This window comes from Magallana gigas, chromosome 1, assembly GCF_963853765.1.
Source record: "Magallana gigas chromosome 1, xbMagGiga1.1, whole genome shotgun sequence".
In the NCBI taxonomy this organism is placed as follows: Eukaryota; Metazoa; Mollusca; class Bivalvia; order Ostreida; family Ostreidae; genus Magallana; species Magallana gigas.
Window position 1 is genome coordinate 13,482,467 of NC_088853.1, and position 16,514 is coordinate 13,498,980.

At 32.4% G+C, this 16,514-nt stretch overlaps 1 protein-coding gene across 8 annotated transcripts; it reads right to left on the minus strand.

Moving 5' to 3' along the window:
- Positions 1-1,210: 1,210 nt before the first annotated feature.
- Positions 1,211-15,816, minus strand: LOC105348325 (uncharacterized). Of its 8 annotated transcripts, none has more exons than XM_066083500.1 (12): positions 15,171-15,806; positions 12,950-13,532; positions 9,963-10,058; positions 9,290-9,373; positions 7,804-7,860; positions 6,181-6,246; positions 4,969-5,034; positions 4,376-4,674; positions 3,894-4,273; positions 3,407-3,585; positions 2,210-3,103; positions 1,211-1,812 (listed from the first exon to the last, which is right to left on the minus strand). In XM_066083500.1, the coding sequence occupies exons 2-12, from the start codon at positions 13,500-13,502 to the stop codon at positions 1,421-1,423; spliced, it is 3,066 nt and encodes a 1,021-aa protein (XP_065939572.1). In that variant the 5' UTR covers positions 13,503-13,532; positions 15,171-15,806; the 3' UTR covers positions 1,211-1,420. The 8 variants fall into 8 exon arrangements, with proteins under 8 accessions (XP_065939572.1, XP_065939570.1, XP_065939569.1 ...); XM_066083498.1 differs by having other exon boundaries at positions 6,181-6,249; positions 15,171-15,802; XM_066083497.1 differs by having other exon boundaries at positions 4,969-5,037; positions 15,171-15,801.
- Between the last annotated feature and the right edge of the window lie 698 nt (positions 15,817-16,514).

The following is a 16,514-nucleotide window of genomic DNA, read 5'->3' on the forward strand; positions in this document are numbered from 1 at the left end:
CACAGTACCTCTAGTTAAAGATTTACTCTATCTATTCCTATGTAAAACCTCGATCCCCCATTGTGGCCCCACCCTACCCCTGGGGATCATGATTTTCACAACTTTGAATCTACACTACCTGAGGATGCTTTCACACAAGTTTCAGCTTTCCTGCCTCATTAGTTTCTGAGAAGAAGATTTTTAAAGATTTACTCTATATGTTCCTATGTTAAACTTTGACCCCCCATTGTGGCCCCACCCTACCCGCGGGGGTCATACTTTTCACAACTTTGAATCTACACGACCTGAGGATGCCTTCGCACAAGTTTCAGCTTTCCTGGCTGATTAGTCTCTGAGAAGAAAATTTTTAAAGATTTACTCTATATATTCATATGTTAAACTTCACAACTTTGTATCTAAACTACCTGAGGAAGCTTCAACACAAGTTTCAGCTTTGCTGGCTGATTAGTTTCTGAGAAGATTTAAAAAGATTTACTCTATATATTTCCATGTAAAACTTCGATCCCCCATTGTGGCCCCACCCTACCTGCGGGGTCATGATTTTCATAACTTTGTATCTACACTACCAGAGGATGCTTTCACACAAGTTTCAGCTTTCCTGGTCTTATAGTTCATGAGGAGAAGATTTTTAAAGATTTACTCTGTATATTTCTATGTAAAATTTCGATCCCCCATTGTGGCCCCACCCTATCCGCGGGGGAAATGATTTTCACAACGTTGTATCTACACTACCTGAGGGTGCTTGCACACAAGTTTCAGCTTTCCTGGTCTTATGGTTCATGAGAAGAAGATTTTTGAAAATTTCTCGAAAACGTTCATAAATTCCTAATTATCTCCCTTTGCAAAAGGGCGTGATCCTTAATTTTCACAACTTTGAATCTACTTAGGCTAAGGATGCTTTGTGCAAAGTTTGGAATTGGCCCAGTGGTTCTTGAGAAGATGTTGAAAATGTGAAAAGTTTACAGACGGACAGACAGACGGACGACAGACAAAATGTGATCAGAATAGCTCACTTGAGCTTTCAGCTGAGGCGAGCTAAAAAATGTACAAGATACATTAATGGCATTACAGCTTTGTGAAATATTTACAGCCTTCCATTCATAGTCTTCCCATTGAACAATACACCATTGTATAATTTGCCCAAACTAACACAGATTCGATATATTTTGAAATCTTAAATGAATATTTTTTCAATTTCATTTGCATGATGAATTTACAACTTTTATTCTTGTTTGCATTCAGTAACATATTACACGCATTTATTAAACTAACATCCTATTTAAAAATGAATAAATGAAATATGTCCAATTTCCGTAAGTTCATAGATTTTCTGAACGGTTTCTGAAGAATTTTTGAATGTATGTATAAGACATGCCCGTCGGTTCATTTGATATTTCTTCCGATGTTTTTTCGGATATTGTCAATGTCTCAGATGATTTTGACTTTTAAATCTGACTATTTGCAAACCAAGTGTTTCGACAATCTTACTAATATCACAAACAGCTGAAACATCATGGGATTCCGGTAAAGCAAAAACAATGCCTAATGGTTTTGTTGGTTGTTCATTTTTTAGTATATAAACGCCAGAACCAGAATCTCCTTCAAGGAAAAATGGATCATCATCATTTATGTTTTTTATGGTATAACAATTGTAAAATTTATATGTCATCGGCGAAATTTCCATCTTTATTGACAGGGTGTCGTTTATAAGATATCCATATGTTGTTCCTGTTGCTTTCCCTCTTTTGGTAACAACGTCTTTACCAAATTTCAACTCGCCTTTTTCAGCAAATGTTAAAATCTCTTTTCCTGCTAATAATAAATAAATAGAAATCCTAAAACGAAATTAAATTCTAGTAAGATAGAAAAAATTGGTTTGTAATAGTTGCATTAAAACAAACAGTATACGGAAGCTCCTTGAGGCTAATTCGGTAGAAAAAATATTTTTTTTGCATTTAAACGCAATAACTATTGCGTTAAATTGCAATTTAGTTTATTTAATTTTGAAATATTCCAATATCGATGTTTTCTTGATTCCTTTATCGTTTATTTCGTTTCTATCGTCGTTTAACCCAAGTTGGCACATAACTTTATGATATAGCGCTGTTCCGTGCGGTCAGCCGACGTCGCTTTTCCTGGCGTTTTTTAAAACATGTTCTTGCCGCAATTTGTTAAAATTATTCAATTATTTCAGTTTTATAATACTTACCTTCATTTCTTCTCTCGTTGATTTTTATGGCTGCAAAATCCAGATGTTTTCCCAAAACTGCTTCTACAACTCTTCCAACCCTATAGTTTACATTTCCGTTTTCTGGAAATGATGGATGTACTATAATATTGTTATCAGGACAAAAATTAGCCGTTCTAAATGATGTGTTGGAGTTCAATTTTTCAAGATCTTTAACAGCAACATGAGCTGCTGTAAAAAATCCATCTCCTAATGCATTTGTCGGTTCCTTAGATTTATATAGGAATCCAGCAGATCCTGAACTACCGTCTGATTTTATCCCAATGCTACAACCAGTGTCGGGAAGACTTCTGTTTTGGGCGGGACAGTTTCTAGGACATCGTCCAAATTTAAAAAAGTCTTCCCGTATGTCACAAGGCCATTCTGCGATGAACTCCGGTAGAGGTTTTTCTCCAAATGGAATTAGACTTTTATCTAAACAGTACAAAACAATGCAGGGTTCATCTTTTATTGAATCACTAACTCTTCTGACGTTGCTAGTATTAATACCGACGACATTTGAAAAAAGTCCATAAATTTTCTCTCCGTGATCTTGAATTATTTGCTTCAATTTTTCTCTAGTTATATTGTCAACTGCAGGGGCTTCACTTTCACGTAATTTTAATTGTTTGACTTCTTTAGTTTTCTCTTTGAATTTTTCAACATTTACAAATTCAAACTGCAGGTCCTTTGACAAATCACAGCAGCTCTTAAAAAACATCTCCGACTCTTTATCCTCACAATTTAGGAATACTTTTACAATTTGTTTTTTATCAAAATAATCTCTATATCCAGTTATGTATTTCAAAATGGATGGATGATTTTTCAAAACAGATCTGTCGCGCACGACTTCCCTTTTCAGCCATTCTTTAATCTCTGTTAGTTGAAAAAAATGTACATAATAAGTACGTAAAAATTGCATTTTATAAATGATATTAAAATAAGCATTGTTCCTTAAATACGCAAACTTATCTTGCGACGTTAATCTATTGGAGAAAAAAAAGATGAGAGACTGACAATATACTTTATCCATCGATCTTTGAAGAAAGTGGTCAATTAAAGTTAACAGAAAATCTTAACCACATACGTATTGTGGCATGAATGCACTGACAGAAGAGCTTCCTATTTTATGTGTTATGCATAATGATCATATAAAACGCGTTTCAATTGAATTCTTACGTTTGTTTTGGTCAGCGGGATGCACGGAATATCGAAATGTCTCAAATTCACATAAAATATAATTTAAGTCGTTCACTGTTCTCTGACAGATACTATAAATCAACGATGCATTATCGACAACCGCTTCTCGTTTTTTCATTTCTGTTTGGATTGCAGCGGCCAACGATCGTCTCCAATCTCTAAAATTAACATAATTAACATAAGTTATTATTACTAGACTATTACAAAGTCAACACAACCGTTACAGAATATGTTATGCAGTTGTTATGACTCATTATTATATTTTTATGTAAAAAACATCTTTACCTCATCTTATATCAACATATCAAAATTATCAATTTCTTTTTTAAATAAGTTTCATTTTTAGAAGACCATGTTACGCAACAGGGATTTACTTTACTACGATTTACTTCACAGCATTTAAATCTTTTTGTTTGATTGTTTGAGAAAATGTTTAATTGTTGTTTAAATAATAATGGCGGTCTACCTATTACAATCCATTGACAGAACATCTTTGTCTTCAATTCTTTCAAAAACTCTTAAACAAATTTGTTCTATTTTTCCAACAGTCAGCGATTCGACAGGATACTCTGAAATCATCTTAGGCAGGTGCATTGTAAAAGCGGTTATCACAGACTCAACGAAAGTACAATACAACGATAAAATTTGGTAGGCTATAAATTTTGCCACATCATCAAATTCTTCGTATTCATGCTGTAAAATGATTTTTTGTTTGTTGATAACATGTTCGTATTTTTTGTAAACTATTAGTTTAGCGTCAACCACAGGAAGGGAATTGCCCTTAATCAAAATGACTCTGGTAAAGTTATCTTCGTTCACATTAAAAAACTCATTTGAGGAGGCATCCTAAAACAAGAAAAAATAAATTCATTAAAATTTATAAATTTGTTGTTGAGTGCACATTCATTTTATGTCTTTTGTATAACAAATAAGTGTGCGATATTAAACCTTTTCAGTTGCACAAAACTGGTCGCCGTCATATACAACATCTATTTCAAACACACAAGCTTCAACAGTTGGCACGTCGTGTCGTTTTGTAGAGATGTTTTTTGTGAGTACAATCTCTTTTGAAAGTGATTGAACAGAAGTCTCTAATTTTCTACGAATGTCATCCTGTATAATATGCCGAACAAATGACTTCCTATAAGGATCCGGGTCTTCTGGAACCTCCACTTTAAAACATGCCAACAGGTCTTTAAGCTTTTCTGATATCTCTGGTTTAGACCAAGGTATCTCTTCGGAAAATACTTGAAGGTAAAAAACAATTAAGTTGCAACACATATTTCATATTTTAAGAATAAACAAATAATTTTAAAGCTATCAAATCTTTGACTTTCATAAGCATAAGTAACATAAAAAGATCACAAAGAGGATGCATCACAATGAAATACAGTGAATAAAGTTTAGTTTAGTAGAGACTATGTCATATTGTTCAGTTGAGTAATTTCTTGACTATTAAGTCTTCTAAATTATAATATTTAGAATGACCCAAGTAAAATAGTTCTTAGGTAAAACGTTTGATACATTGATATATGCTTTACCTCCTGTTTCTATTATATTTGTTTTTCCGTTGTCAAGTTCCTCTTTGATATGGCTGCCATCATCATCTGCTACATACAACAGTAATACACAGTTATACAAATGAATTTGTCGACATCTTATCATTTTACGTATCATTTTGATTACAGAATGTTGAATATTTGTTGATGAATTTTATGTCGATGAAAAGCTAGTTATAAATTTTCTATATTTTGAACGTCGCTAATACAACTATAAGAATACTAAAGTTTTTTTTATCTAAATATTTGAATATGTTTAGGCGTATGTAGTAGTTGAAGGTCAGATATGTTATAACTTTAAAGCCAGTGTGTGGGTAATCTGTTGACCATCAAGTCCTTTAAATTACAATATTTGAAATGACCAAGTAAGGTAGTTCTCAGGTAAAACAGATACTGTACAACGGGAAAATATTGTGCATTACAAATTTTAACTTCGTCGCCACCAACCGTGAGCGCAAAAATTGATCATGCATCAACGACTTTCCATGTGTATGATTTTTCACAGGAAAGCAGTAAAAGTAACCAAATAGGTTCTACCATAACATGAACTATTTACTTCAATTTTACTGCTTATTAATAAGTATCATTCAAAATTTGCTTTCTCCCCATATCACTTCATTTAGCGCCTCGAGGTGAAAATGAGCCAAAGCGTTGGGATCGTCCACGTTGACAATACATGACTGATTTATTTCAGGCTCTCTGATTAGCGGATATAAAACTGATAAGACGATACCTCTGTGTGTGTAGTTTTATGTAAAACTGATGTTTAAACATTCCCTCAAAGTGATTGAAGCTCGCTGTTAGTATTTCATTTACCTTACAATTAGTTCTGGTACTCTTCTAGTGTTATCCAAGTCGCTAAACGTAAGTGTTAAATAACACAAAATACACACCGTCGCCAATAAATGAAGATTTCTTTTTATCTATCTACTTGCGATTTGAACAAAAGTAAGTCTATTGTTCTCAACGACCGTTCACAGTGTACGCGAGGAAGAAACCACAGACGTAATGTTTACGTGCTTGAGTGACTGTAACGGTTGATCAAACAAGAGGTTCATTTATTGAACCCTTTTAAAATAAAAGATGCATGCGTTAACATTTGATTGCACCAATATATTGGCACTTCCGTATGCGCTTAAATAAGTATGTACCTAAGTTTCTCGATTTACAGTAGTTCAGTTGTATGTGCCCTACCTCCTGTTTCCATTATCTTCGTTTGACCACTGTCAAGTTCTTCCATGATACCGCTGCCTTCATCAACTGCTACATACAACAGTTATACAAAGCATTACATTCTCGTCTCATTATATTTTTACATATAATTTTGATCACTGAATGTTGAATATTTGTCGATTAATTTTATATTGATGAGTTGCTCCTTCATAATATTTCTTTTTTTTTTAACATCGTCAAAACTTATAAAGGAAAATATTCAATGTTTTAATTTGATATGTTTGAGTTTGCTCAGGTTCAAATTGCAGATGATGGTTAACTATATATATCATATTTATAATTTTCAGGCCAAACTGATGGGTAATTTGTTGATCATCAAGTCATTTAAACTATAATACTTAAATGATACAACATTAATACAAAGCATTGGATTTTTTAACGTAGCATGCCGTAGCATATAACTTCAATTTAACTCCTCATGTCCTTATTTTCATATCATTTTATAACATACTCCCAAAAAAGTGTGGGTGGGGGGCAACTACATGATGTTTCAATTTTTTATTAATAAATTTTTTAAAAAAAATTGGCTGCGAGAAAAAGTAGGGGGGGCAGGCCCCCCTCCCCCCCCCCCCCCCCCGATGCTACGTGCCTGAGACCAAACTGATGGGTAATTTGTTGATCATCAAGTCTTCTAAAGTATAAGGGCTGGCGTAGCATATAACTTCAATTTCACTCCTCATTTCCTTATTATCGTATCATTTTTTTACATACTCCCAAAAAAGTGGGGGGGGGGGTGGGCAACTACATGATATTTCAATTTTTTATTAGTAAATTTAAAAAAAATTGGCTGCGAGAAAAAGGGGGGGAGCCCCCCGCCCCCCCCCCTGATGCTATGTGCCTGAGACCAAACTGATGGGTAATTTGTTGATCATCAAGTCTTCTAAAGTATAAGGGCTGGCGTAGCATATAACTTCAATTTCACTCCTCATTTCCTTATTATCATATCATTGTTTTACATACTCCCAAAAAAGTGGTGGTGGGGGGGGGGGGGGGCAACTACATGATATTTCAATTTTTTCTTAGTAAATTTTAAAAAAATATTTGGCTGCAAGAAAAAGTGTGTAGGGGGGGGAGGCCCCCCTGCCCCCCCCCCCAGGCCCCCTGCCCCCCCCCCCCCCGATGCTACGTGCCTGAGACCAAACTGATGGGTAATTTGTTGATCATCAAGTCTTCTAAAGTATAATATTTAAATGATACAACATTTATACAAACATTGGATTTTTTAACGACTATTTAATTTATTTATATTTTTACATATCATTTTGACCAATGAATTCTAAATGTTGCATATTTGTTGAGGTGTTTATGTAGATAAGTCGCAGGTGCAATATATCTTTCTTTCTTTTTTTATTTTGAACATGTCATACTTTAGATTCCGCGCGTTGTACTTCATTTGAACAATTTATTTTATGTTCGTTATCTTCAAGGATTACCTAGACCAAAGGAAATTGTTTTCACCTTCCAATTACCCTCACCTTAATGTTTGAAACTCACTGCAAAGTATGAGTCCTTCAAATCACGTGATCGCGACCCTTTAGTGCAACAAAATTAACATTTTCAAACAAAATTATTGTCATACTTTACCTTCAGCTGTAGACGTTGTCTGTATAGATGCTTCTTGAAAAATGTCAGAGAGACTTCCTATATAGAAAAAGATATCGATATGATAATATAATTGTATACTCCAGTGTAAAATCCAAACCTCACCAAGACAACTGTATAGGTCAATAGAATTATTAAGAAAAAAGAAGGAGGAGCGTGATTCATAAAGTATGAGTAAATATATGAGCGTGTGTTGAGGTGTAAAAAAAATTCGGAAAGAAAATCGAGCTCGGTATACCAAAAGTTTAAAAATTAAACGGCCGCTTGACATGTGGATTATCGTTTGATTCCAGCCCTGTTTGTCATCATAAGTATGCAAATGTTTTCATGCATTAACAGTTTAGTTGAAATAAAATGGAACTTAAATAATAGAAGTCGGTTTGTGTTCTAATTATAGCATTGACTATTTCTTTTAAATAGATGTTATTTATAGAACATGGACTGTGAAATAGATAGCATCTTTTTGTCTATAATAGAAAAAATTTTTAGTTAGTATTTTCTTAGCGGTTGGTATCAGTTTTGAGCCCGATCACCTGATCTAGTTTATTATTAGTTCACAAAACTTATGAATTTCAACTTTACCGTTCTTAACATATATTTCAACTTCGGAGTTAAAATCATCATAGGAATATTCTTAATGAAATGGCAAAACGAAATACAGTCTAAAAGCTAAAACAGACTGTTTTCAGACATTTTTCTATGTATACTCTCTCTAGATATTGTTTTTTTTGCACCAGACACACATAATACCAAATTTCTTTTCAAACTAAGGACCTATCAACCGGACCTTTTTTAACATTCACAGACTTAGCCCGCCAGGATGGATTCAAAACACCTAGTAGACAAACGGCGAAGATACTGACAAATGCAGATACTACTGCCACTTAGAATAAAAATGCACAATCCAACACCAGGAGCGCAACGGACATTAGTATCGCAGCTTCTCTAAGCAAGGGTTCATCGAACACACAAACCATTACCGTTAAAGATCCGTTCATCTCAAGCGCAGGTGCGCTGAACCAGACATAAGACTCCTTTGGGTCTGCAGAAGGAGATAAATCTACTGGACAAAAACCAGAGCAGATGCCGCCGTTGACTAAAAATCTCGAGTGAGGACCACATTTTGCAAAAGCGTCTCGATCAACACCGTTTAAGCAGAGGACATGATCAATAGAATTTGTAAAAGGGGTCCAACTGATTTCGCACGCATTTAAATCATGGTCGGGACAAAACCACCATCGATCCCAGCGCCATGTTTCACGATACTTCCATTACCCATGTGCTGTTCCAGGGGACACATGCACATTCTGACGATATAGTGAAATTTTTCTATGATAGTACATAAGTGAAAGCTAAGGAGGAAACACATTGTTTTGTCTTAAATTCTGACAATATGTTTTTGCATCATGAAAATTAAATAATCTTTTATCAAAATAATTTCTAATATTTAACAGAATATAACACTTACCAGGATTTCCTAACGCTTCTTCCAAATGTAGACTACTTTCCACAAACCTCTCAAGATAGGCTTCAATACTTCTGCTGGCATATACTGAAAATGTTTCAGTCAATAAAAGTTATTTAACTGAATAGTTTTATGTATGTAATGCATATGTAATATCTAAATCTGCAATAAATTAAGTTTGCTAAAGTCACCTGTAAGTTACTATTTATCATATAAAGCGTTTTAAACAAAGATCTTCAAATGAGCAGAAATCACGTAGTTTTGGTTTTTTTTAAATGATTGCAAACTTTTGTTTTCATGCTAAAATTCAATATCATTTTTGCATAACAATTTCCAATATTTTACAGAATTAGTGGAAAACCTATAAATCTTATGGTCCTACTAATTTATGTGTTTGTTAATAAACGTTTAAGTTAAGTTAAATTTATTCCAGGTTCGATAAATAGGATCTCTCATGATTACGGATAGTATATACTTTTTATCAAACGAGTTGTGTGTTTTCTATCTCCGATCCTCGGCGAGGGGATGATAAACACACAACGAGTTGGATAAAAATCATATTCCATCGCAGATTGTTAGAGATTCTCTTTAGAGTTTAAAACAAATGAATTGTTGTGAGTTTTATAGTTTTCAAGGATGTCATTTAAACAAAAAAGCATATGTGCAAGTTATGTACCTTGAGCTTCTTTCTTCGATGTCAGCATTGTCTTAATGTTTCTCCATGAATAGGAAAAAGGAGGCATGCCATGTTGGAAAACTATTTTGCTTTCCCCTACAAATATGCCACAAACAACTAATGACTTTTTAAAACAAAACTTATGGGGTTTTTTTAATAAAGCGGTTTTTATTTTATTCTCCCTTTGTGTTGATTATAGATATGACATCATTTTGCGTGCAGTTATAATGATATGATGTTCTATTGATTGTGCAAATCTACTAAGTACATAGTTTATCGGTTTATTGCAATAATGTAGTAAGTAAGTACTTGAAACATTACTGCTAAAATTATGCATTAAATAGAACTATGTGCATGTCAATATGTCTACTGTTCGCTATAAGAAGTATCAGATTCAATTTTCTGTCTACGCAGCTCTTATGTTTAAGCAATTGGGAAGACGATCTTATATTTCTTACTAATGATTGAAAAAAGATACCTGCGTATTTCCTTCTTAAAAACCCTTACCATAAATACAGATCCCTAAAAATGCCTTATAAATACACGTATAATTCAAGTTTAACTTAAAATGGTTAATTAAACATTGTAAAATTTGAATATAGGATACAAAATGACTTTCAAATCAGCAAAACGAACATAGTAAAAGACTGTTCTGAATTATTTTGTTCAATATATTTTTTTCGAAATTTACCTTCTTATGTAGCATTTGCTTTTTTTTTAAAGCCATTCGATCTTTTATTTCAGATTTCTTTCAATAGGATAGTAAGCATGTGCAATAAAACCAATCACATTATCCTTTTTTAAATGACCAATTTTCTTATAAAAAAAATACACTATACAAGATCAGTAATAAGTGTTTTAACAAATCTGGTTTTTATCTTGAAATATCTAGATTTATGTGCTTTTTATCACACAACAAAGAGCTTCACTATTTCTAAGATACTTCTCCTGATTAGAGATATATTCACTTTTAGCTGGAGTCGGGATGTAGGGTTAGAGCAATAACTATGACCATGATGACTAGGATATTTATTATTAAGTTCATTTATAATAATTAAAAATCTACACTGGGGTTTTATTGGATTTCTCAGACCGCATTTATGATTTTATTTAGAATTAGTTTTGTCTGTTTATATTTGTGTTTCCGGGCATCTAGACAAACTGTCATCCGGTATCCAGCCTTATGGCCATGGAACGAATATTTTAAGACCGCCACTTGTGCTTCGTGGTTACCGATAACCAAAATGTCAGCAGGACATGGACCAAAACCAGTTGCTTTTTAACATTAATTTTTTACTTTATTAGATTTGCTAAAATAATACGAAAGAAAACTCTTCTGATTATTTATTTGTAAAACGTTTCTATTATCCGCTAGACAATCTGTAAGAAAAAATGTATATTAAAACTACATAGGGATGATGGTCCGCCTGAAATTAGAACCAAAAATTTAAAATCTTGGGAGAGGGTCCTATAATTTTACTAAATACGCAGTAAGTTTGTAGTCAGTGACAGTGATAATAAGGAAAAATAATTTTAAACATTATTGCCGCACCTAAGATTAAGAGAATATACTAGAAGCAAGAAACTTATGTTCATATGAATTTAAGTTTTCTTACAGATGATATGGAGTAAATAAGATTTTTTTTTTTAAATGGTCAATTTTTTTTTTTACATTTTTTGGCCCAGTCTCTAAGGCCTCTATCGGACAAATATCATGAAATTTTCAATAGATGTCCCATTATCCCTAAATTACACATACTAAATATGTACAAAAAAAATTAGCCATGCAGTTTCAAGAAGAGGTTAAAAAAATTCGATTCTTTACACAAGACGACGAACGACGAGGGATGAAAATATATTACAAAAGGTCACCTGGGTGACCCAGGTGAACTAAAATGCCGAGAGGACTTCACATTAATTTATATATGGTGCCTATAAACTAACGACCCTATTCTAAGAAATATCTTTTTAAAACACCATTAATTATCTATTTTATATATTTAATTCCTTTTCTGAAATAAAGTTGCACTTTTTGGCCTTAATTCTATAGCAAGAAAAAGCATAAGAGCCTAATACTTATGACGTTTGATAAAAGAAATAGATTAAAGACTTACTGTACTGACCCCTTTAAAGTTTAGTTTAAAATTTTACAAGCAATGTAAGTTTTAGATTTCTGCCTAATTTTAGTTTGAATGGTATTATCTTTATCCAAAACCCTTGACAAAAAGTTGTGTGACTTAAATTATGCCAAATGTGCTCATTGGAAAATTTTTTTTAAAAAATGTAAAAAAAAAAAACGAATATAAAGAACGACGACAAAGCCAAACTCTTAAATCATGTAGGTAAAGCCGTTATCATATTTTGTATAAAACTATTTTGCATAAAGTTTGCTACAATGTACATCATAGTGGAAAATAAGATAACTGAATTGTTATGTTATGTCATAAATACGAAAACCTCATCAATCCGCGTAGCCTATTGATGGAAATAATTTTGGTCAATTTTTTATTCTTTAAAATGTCGATCCTCCTACTTAAAAATTATATTTCTATTTTTAACATCGGAGTAAGTTTTAGTAAACGTCCCATCAAATTTGAAAAGGGAACGTATTCTCAAATATATTTTTTAGAAATACGGAGGGGGGAGGGATGTGCCTGATTTTATTACTTGTAAATAATATTTTATTTATTTATGCATTCATTTATGTATTTAATTTGATTTGATATTTGCTTAAGGATATGTCAATACCATAACGACCGGGAGTGGCTGTAAAACTATTTTGTGTGGATTGTGGTAACCAGAATACAAGTAGTGTAAACTATATACATGAGAAAAAGTGTTTGAGAACATTAGATAAAATTTCCTACGCCTGCCCGTCATTAAAATGAGTTGATTCTCAAGTGTACTAGTAATCTCATAATTTCGACGATTTAATTTCTTTTTTTACTTAATTCTGCTTGAAATTTTAGTCTATTAAATTTCCTCACCTAGATTTGATATAAACAGATGCTCTACATCCGGGTCCATAGAACTATTTTTAATTTTTTTCATGGCGTCTTGGTTAGCGGTGGCAGATCTAATGTATTTTTCCAGTTCTTTAACTGTTTGAAAAAGTTCTTCCCAATCTTGTTCAAAAGCTGAATCCTTTAAAAAGTCACCTTGATAATATTTGTACTTTTTGTGCATTTTATAAATACGTCTTATGTTTGCAAACAGTATTCTGTTTTCTTCACTTGAAATATGCCACGATTCTGGTCGAGGAATGTAAATACGGTAAACTGGTAGTAAGAAAAAATAGAGTAATGGAATGTCAAAGTCTGAGTAACTCGCGCCATATTGATGTACGAGTATTCGTAGACCGATAAAAAATTCATCCGGTCCATATGTAACGATATCTTTTAACGCTATTTTGAAGTCCCACGGAGTTATCCTGTGTGTAATAACATCCCTTAGTGTGTCAGTGCAAGGACCGAGTAGAATCCTGGCAATACAAGCAAGGTTGGATACTTCCTTTTTTGATTCAGATTTTGATAAAGCCATCCTTTCACTCCGAACATCAAATTAGAGTTTCTGCAAAAGTAAAAGTATTTATAAACACTGTCATGGTTTTTTGGTACTTTTAAGTCAATATCAGCAGGCATAATCATTTAAAAGGAACCCAAACTAGGACCTATCAGAAATATTTTTGATTTTTATGCAACAAATTCTTGAATTTGCTAAACAAATGGTTTTAATAAATCGTTAAATCCGTTATAACGAATTAAATTTGCTGTAACAAATTTTAGGAATTCGTTACAATGAATCAAATCTGTTATAACACATTTGCTGAAATCGTTTTCATAAATTTTGAAATTGAATTCTTGAATTCGTTATTTTAAAAGTTTAAAGTCGGGTGGTATAATTTGTATTAACGTATTTTCCTCCAATTTTGATGATGAATTACATTATTTGAAGGAACAAGTTAATCGGTGTCAAAAATGTTATATGATAGATTTTGTCATCACGAAGTGTTATCTGTGATAACAAATTAATGAATTTGTTATAATAATTTATCACAAATGTTAATGTTTTTGAATAAGGACGCATGGCTGCAGCTCAATCACAACATTGCTTTTGTGGTATATTTTAGTGTATATCATCTCCTTTAATGAGTCTAGCTTACAACTCAATATATCTTAACAGGTGTTGTATTTATAACAAGTTTCATAAAAAAGGGGGTTGCCATGGACGCCTATGAAGGGTATATAATCTCCTCCAATGTGTTTTCCCTGTATACATCCATGTGACGTGTTTTTTTAATTTCAATCCTGCCTTTATGTCCACACTATTGAGTTCTGTAAGTTCAATTTCTGTTTCTTTTCATGAATTTGAAAGGATTGTGAATAAAGAAAAAATATTACCCGCCTTTAAAGAGAAAAAATCGATCTTTTTAACCATAGAACTTGTTCATCGCTCATAGTAAATTATAAAAATTCTTTTCACAAACTAACAACAATCTGTCGATTTATAACCTAAAATAAAAGGCTATCGAAAGTACTAGAATATAGGAAACGATACAGAGGTAATATTATGTAGTATAGAGGGTAAAATAAAAAAAAGTTGGTCAAAATAAATGTTAACTTATCATATGACTCATTTTGTTATTCTTATATATTCAGATTATCATATTCAATGCAAGGTTGTCCATAGTAAAGCTGTTGACTAGGTGCAGCTGTGTAGACTATACTAATTGTAGGACAAATCACACAACGTCAAGTGTCTTGAACTACCTTTGAGCTACACCTCTGGCCACTCAGTCATGTGCATCAATATATTGCTATTTTATCGGTTAAAGAGTGTTTATATATAAAAACAAAAATATGAATGACATGTACGATCTGAATGCCTTACATTACCTGCTAGATTGAAGTCTGACTGAGTATGTCACATTAAATAAACCATCCCCTTATTTAAAAAAAAGTGTCAATCTTAGCCAATTTAGTGCATTGACTTTAAAATTGCGTTTAGGGTAACTGAACCCAAGCACTATCATTAAACATTGAAACTATCGTTAAACAGCTGTTAAACGGTTTAACAATAAACATACAAAAATAAATTCACTGTCCAAAGTTTGTATTTCACAATTTTGTTAGCATTTTACAACCATACTGCCAAATATTCCTATTTTTTTTTTCAAAATAAAAACAGAATTAATAAAAACATACAAACCTTCAGAGTTCCATAGTTTAAAATTCAACTTCTTGCATAACTATAAAACACCACAAGAAACCATATAAGCTAGTAAAATATCAAGGATAAAGTTTTTTAAATGAGTCGTTAACCTAACGTTTTTCAAATAAAGCACGTGAAGCACGTGAATATCAATTTATGAATGTTGAAGTAGAGTCGAACAGCTTTATTCTCAACGTTCTTTATTTGTGTATAATTCACAGGAAGTTTAAATTTGTCATAAACATCCACTTAAAGGGACTTGGACACGATTTGACTTAAAATGTTCAAATTTTATTTTTCCTCTTTCAATGTTTATACTGATAAAAATAGAAGTTTTTAAAGCTATGTCAAAATTTGAAAGTCAAATATCAAGTTATAAGCAAGATACAGAGTTCATAGTTCTTTATTTTATAAACAAAGCTCGTATATTGTCATTTTTACATATGTGTTGTATTGGTGTAAATTTCAATCAAATGTATCTTTCTTTTGTTGATAATAGTATTTATTAAGATATTGAGTTAGTTTAAATCGTTTTTACATGTCATTTGGTCTAAGAAATTGTAATTCCCAACATTATATTTTTTGTAAACAACTATAAGACTCGAGCTTTGTTTACATAACAACCAATTCTTACCTCTGTATCTCGCTTGTAATTTGACTTTAACATTCAATATTTTTGTCAATCATTTAAAAGGCTCCAATATATCATTTTATACATAGAAAATAAAAAAAAAATTTGATCTCAAATCGAGTCTAAGTCCCTTTAAGTTGCGCAAGATATTTTCTTTGTAAAATGCATATTCTTGAAATAACACTGCAAACATTAGCAAGGCCAAACAAAAAGTCTCTTACGATTACTGGGCAAAAAATTGTTTCATTAAGCTCACCTCAGCCCTTTATATATGATATATACATTTTTCCTATCAAAGTAAACCGCTTTGTATTGACGTTGTATTGGTGAGGTTCCTTGTTGTCTTGATGCCGATAGATATTTTGTTTTATTATTTCCCCATTTTTCTGTAGATGAGATCAGGTGGGGGTATAATCGATGTATGCAATTCAAAAGTATTTACTTTAATAAAGAATGGAACATTTTGACAAAATAAAACGTAACTTTGTAAATGCAACGATACAAATGGCATTATAAACGATTCCGGCACATTTACCTCCGCGATATCCAAAAACCACAGTCTGAAAATCATGGGGTGATGTGTGATCAAAATCTAATTTTCGCTAATAATATTTATTAATACAAGACTTAAAAGTATAACTTATATTAGTTATATTAAAGATATTGCTTCCACACAAACGTGACGGTAGACATGCATGAATGACAGTGTG

What these genes read in the sequence shown, in the direction of transcription:
- LOC105348325 (XM_066083495.1), bottom strand. Translation starts at nt 13,502, where the DNA reads ATGGCTTTATCAAAATCTGAATCAAAAAAGGAAGTATCCAACCTTGCT. An exon ending in AAATATAATAGAAACAGGAG is followed by an intron (nt 4,675 to 4,968) that starts GTAAAGCATATA and finishes TTTACCTTCAAG; the next exon opens with TATTTTCCGAAGAGATACCT. An exon ending in AGTTTTGTGCAACTGAAAAG is followed by an intron (nt 4,274 to 4,375) that starts GTTTAATATCGC and finishes TTCTTGTTTTAG; the next exon opens with GATGCCTCCTCAAATGAGTT.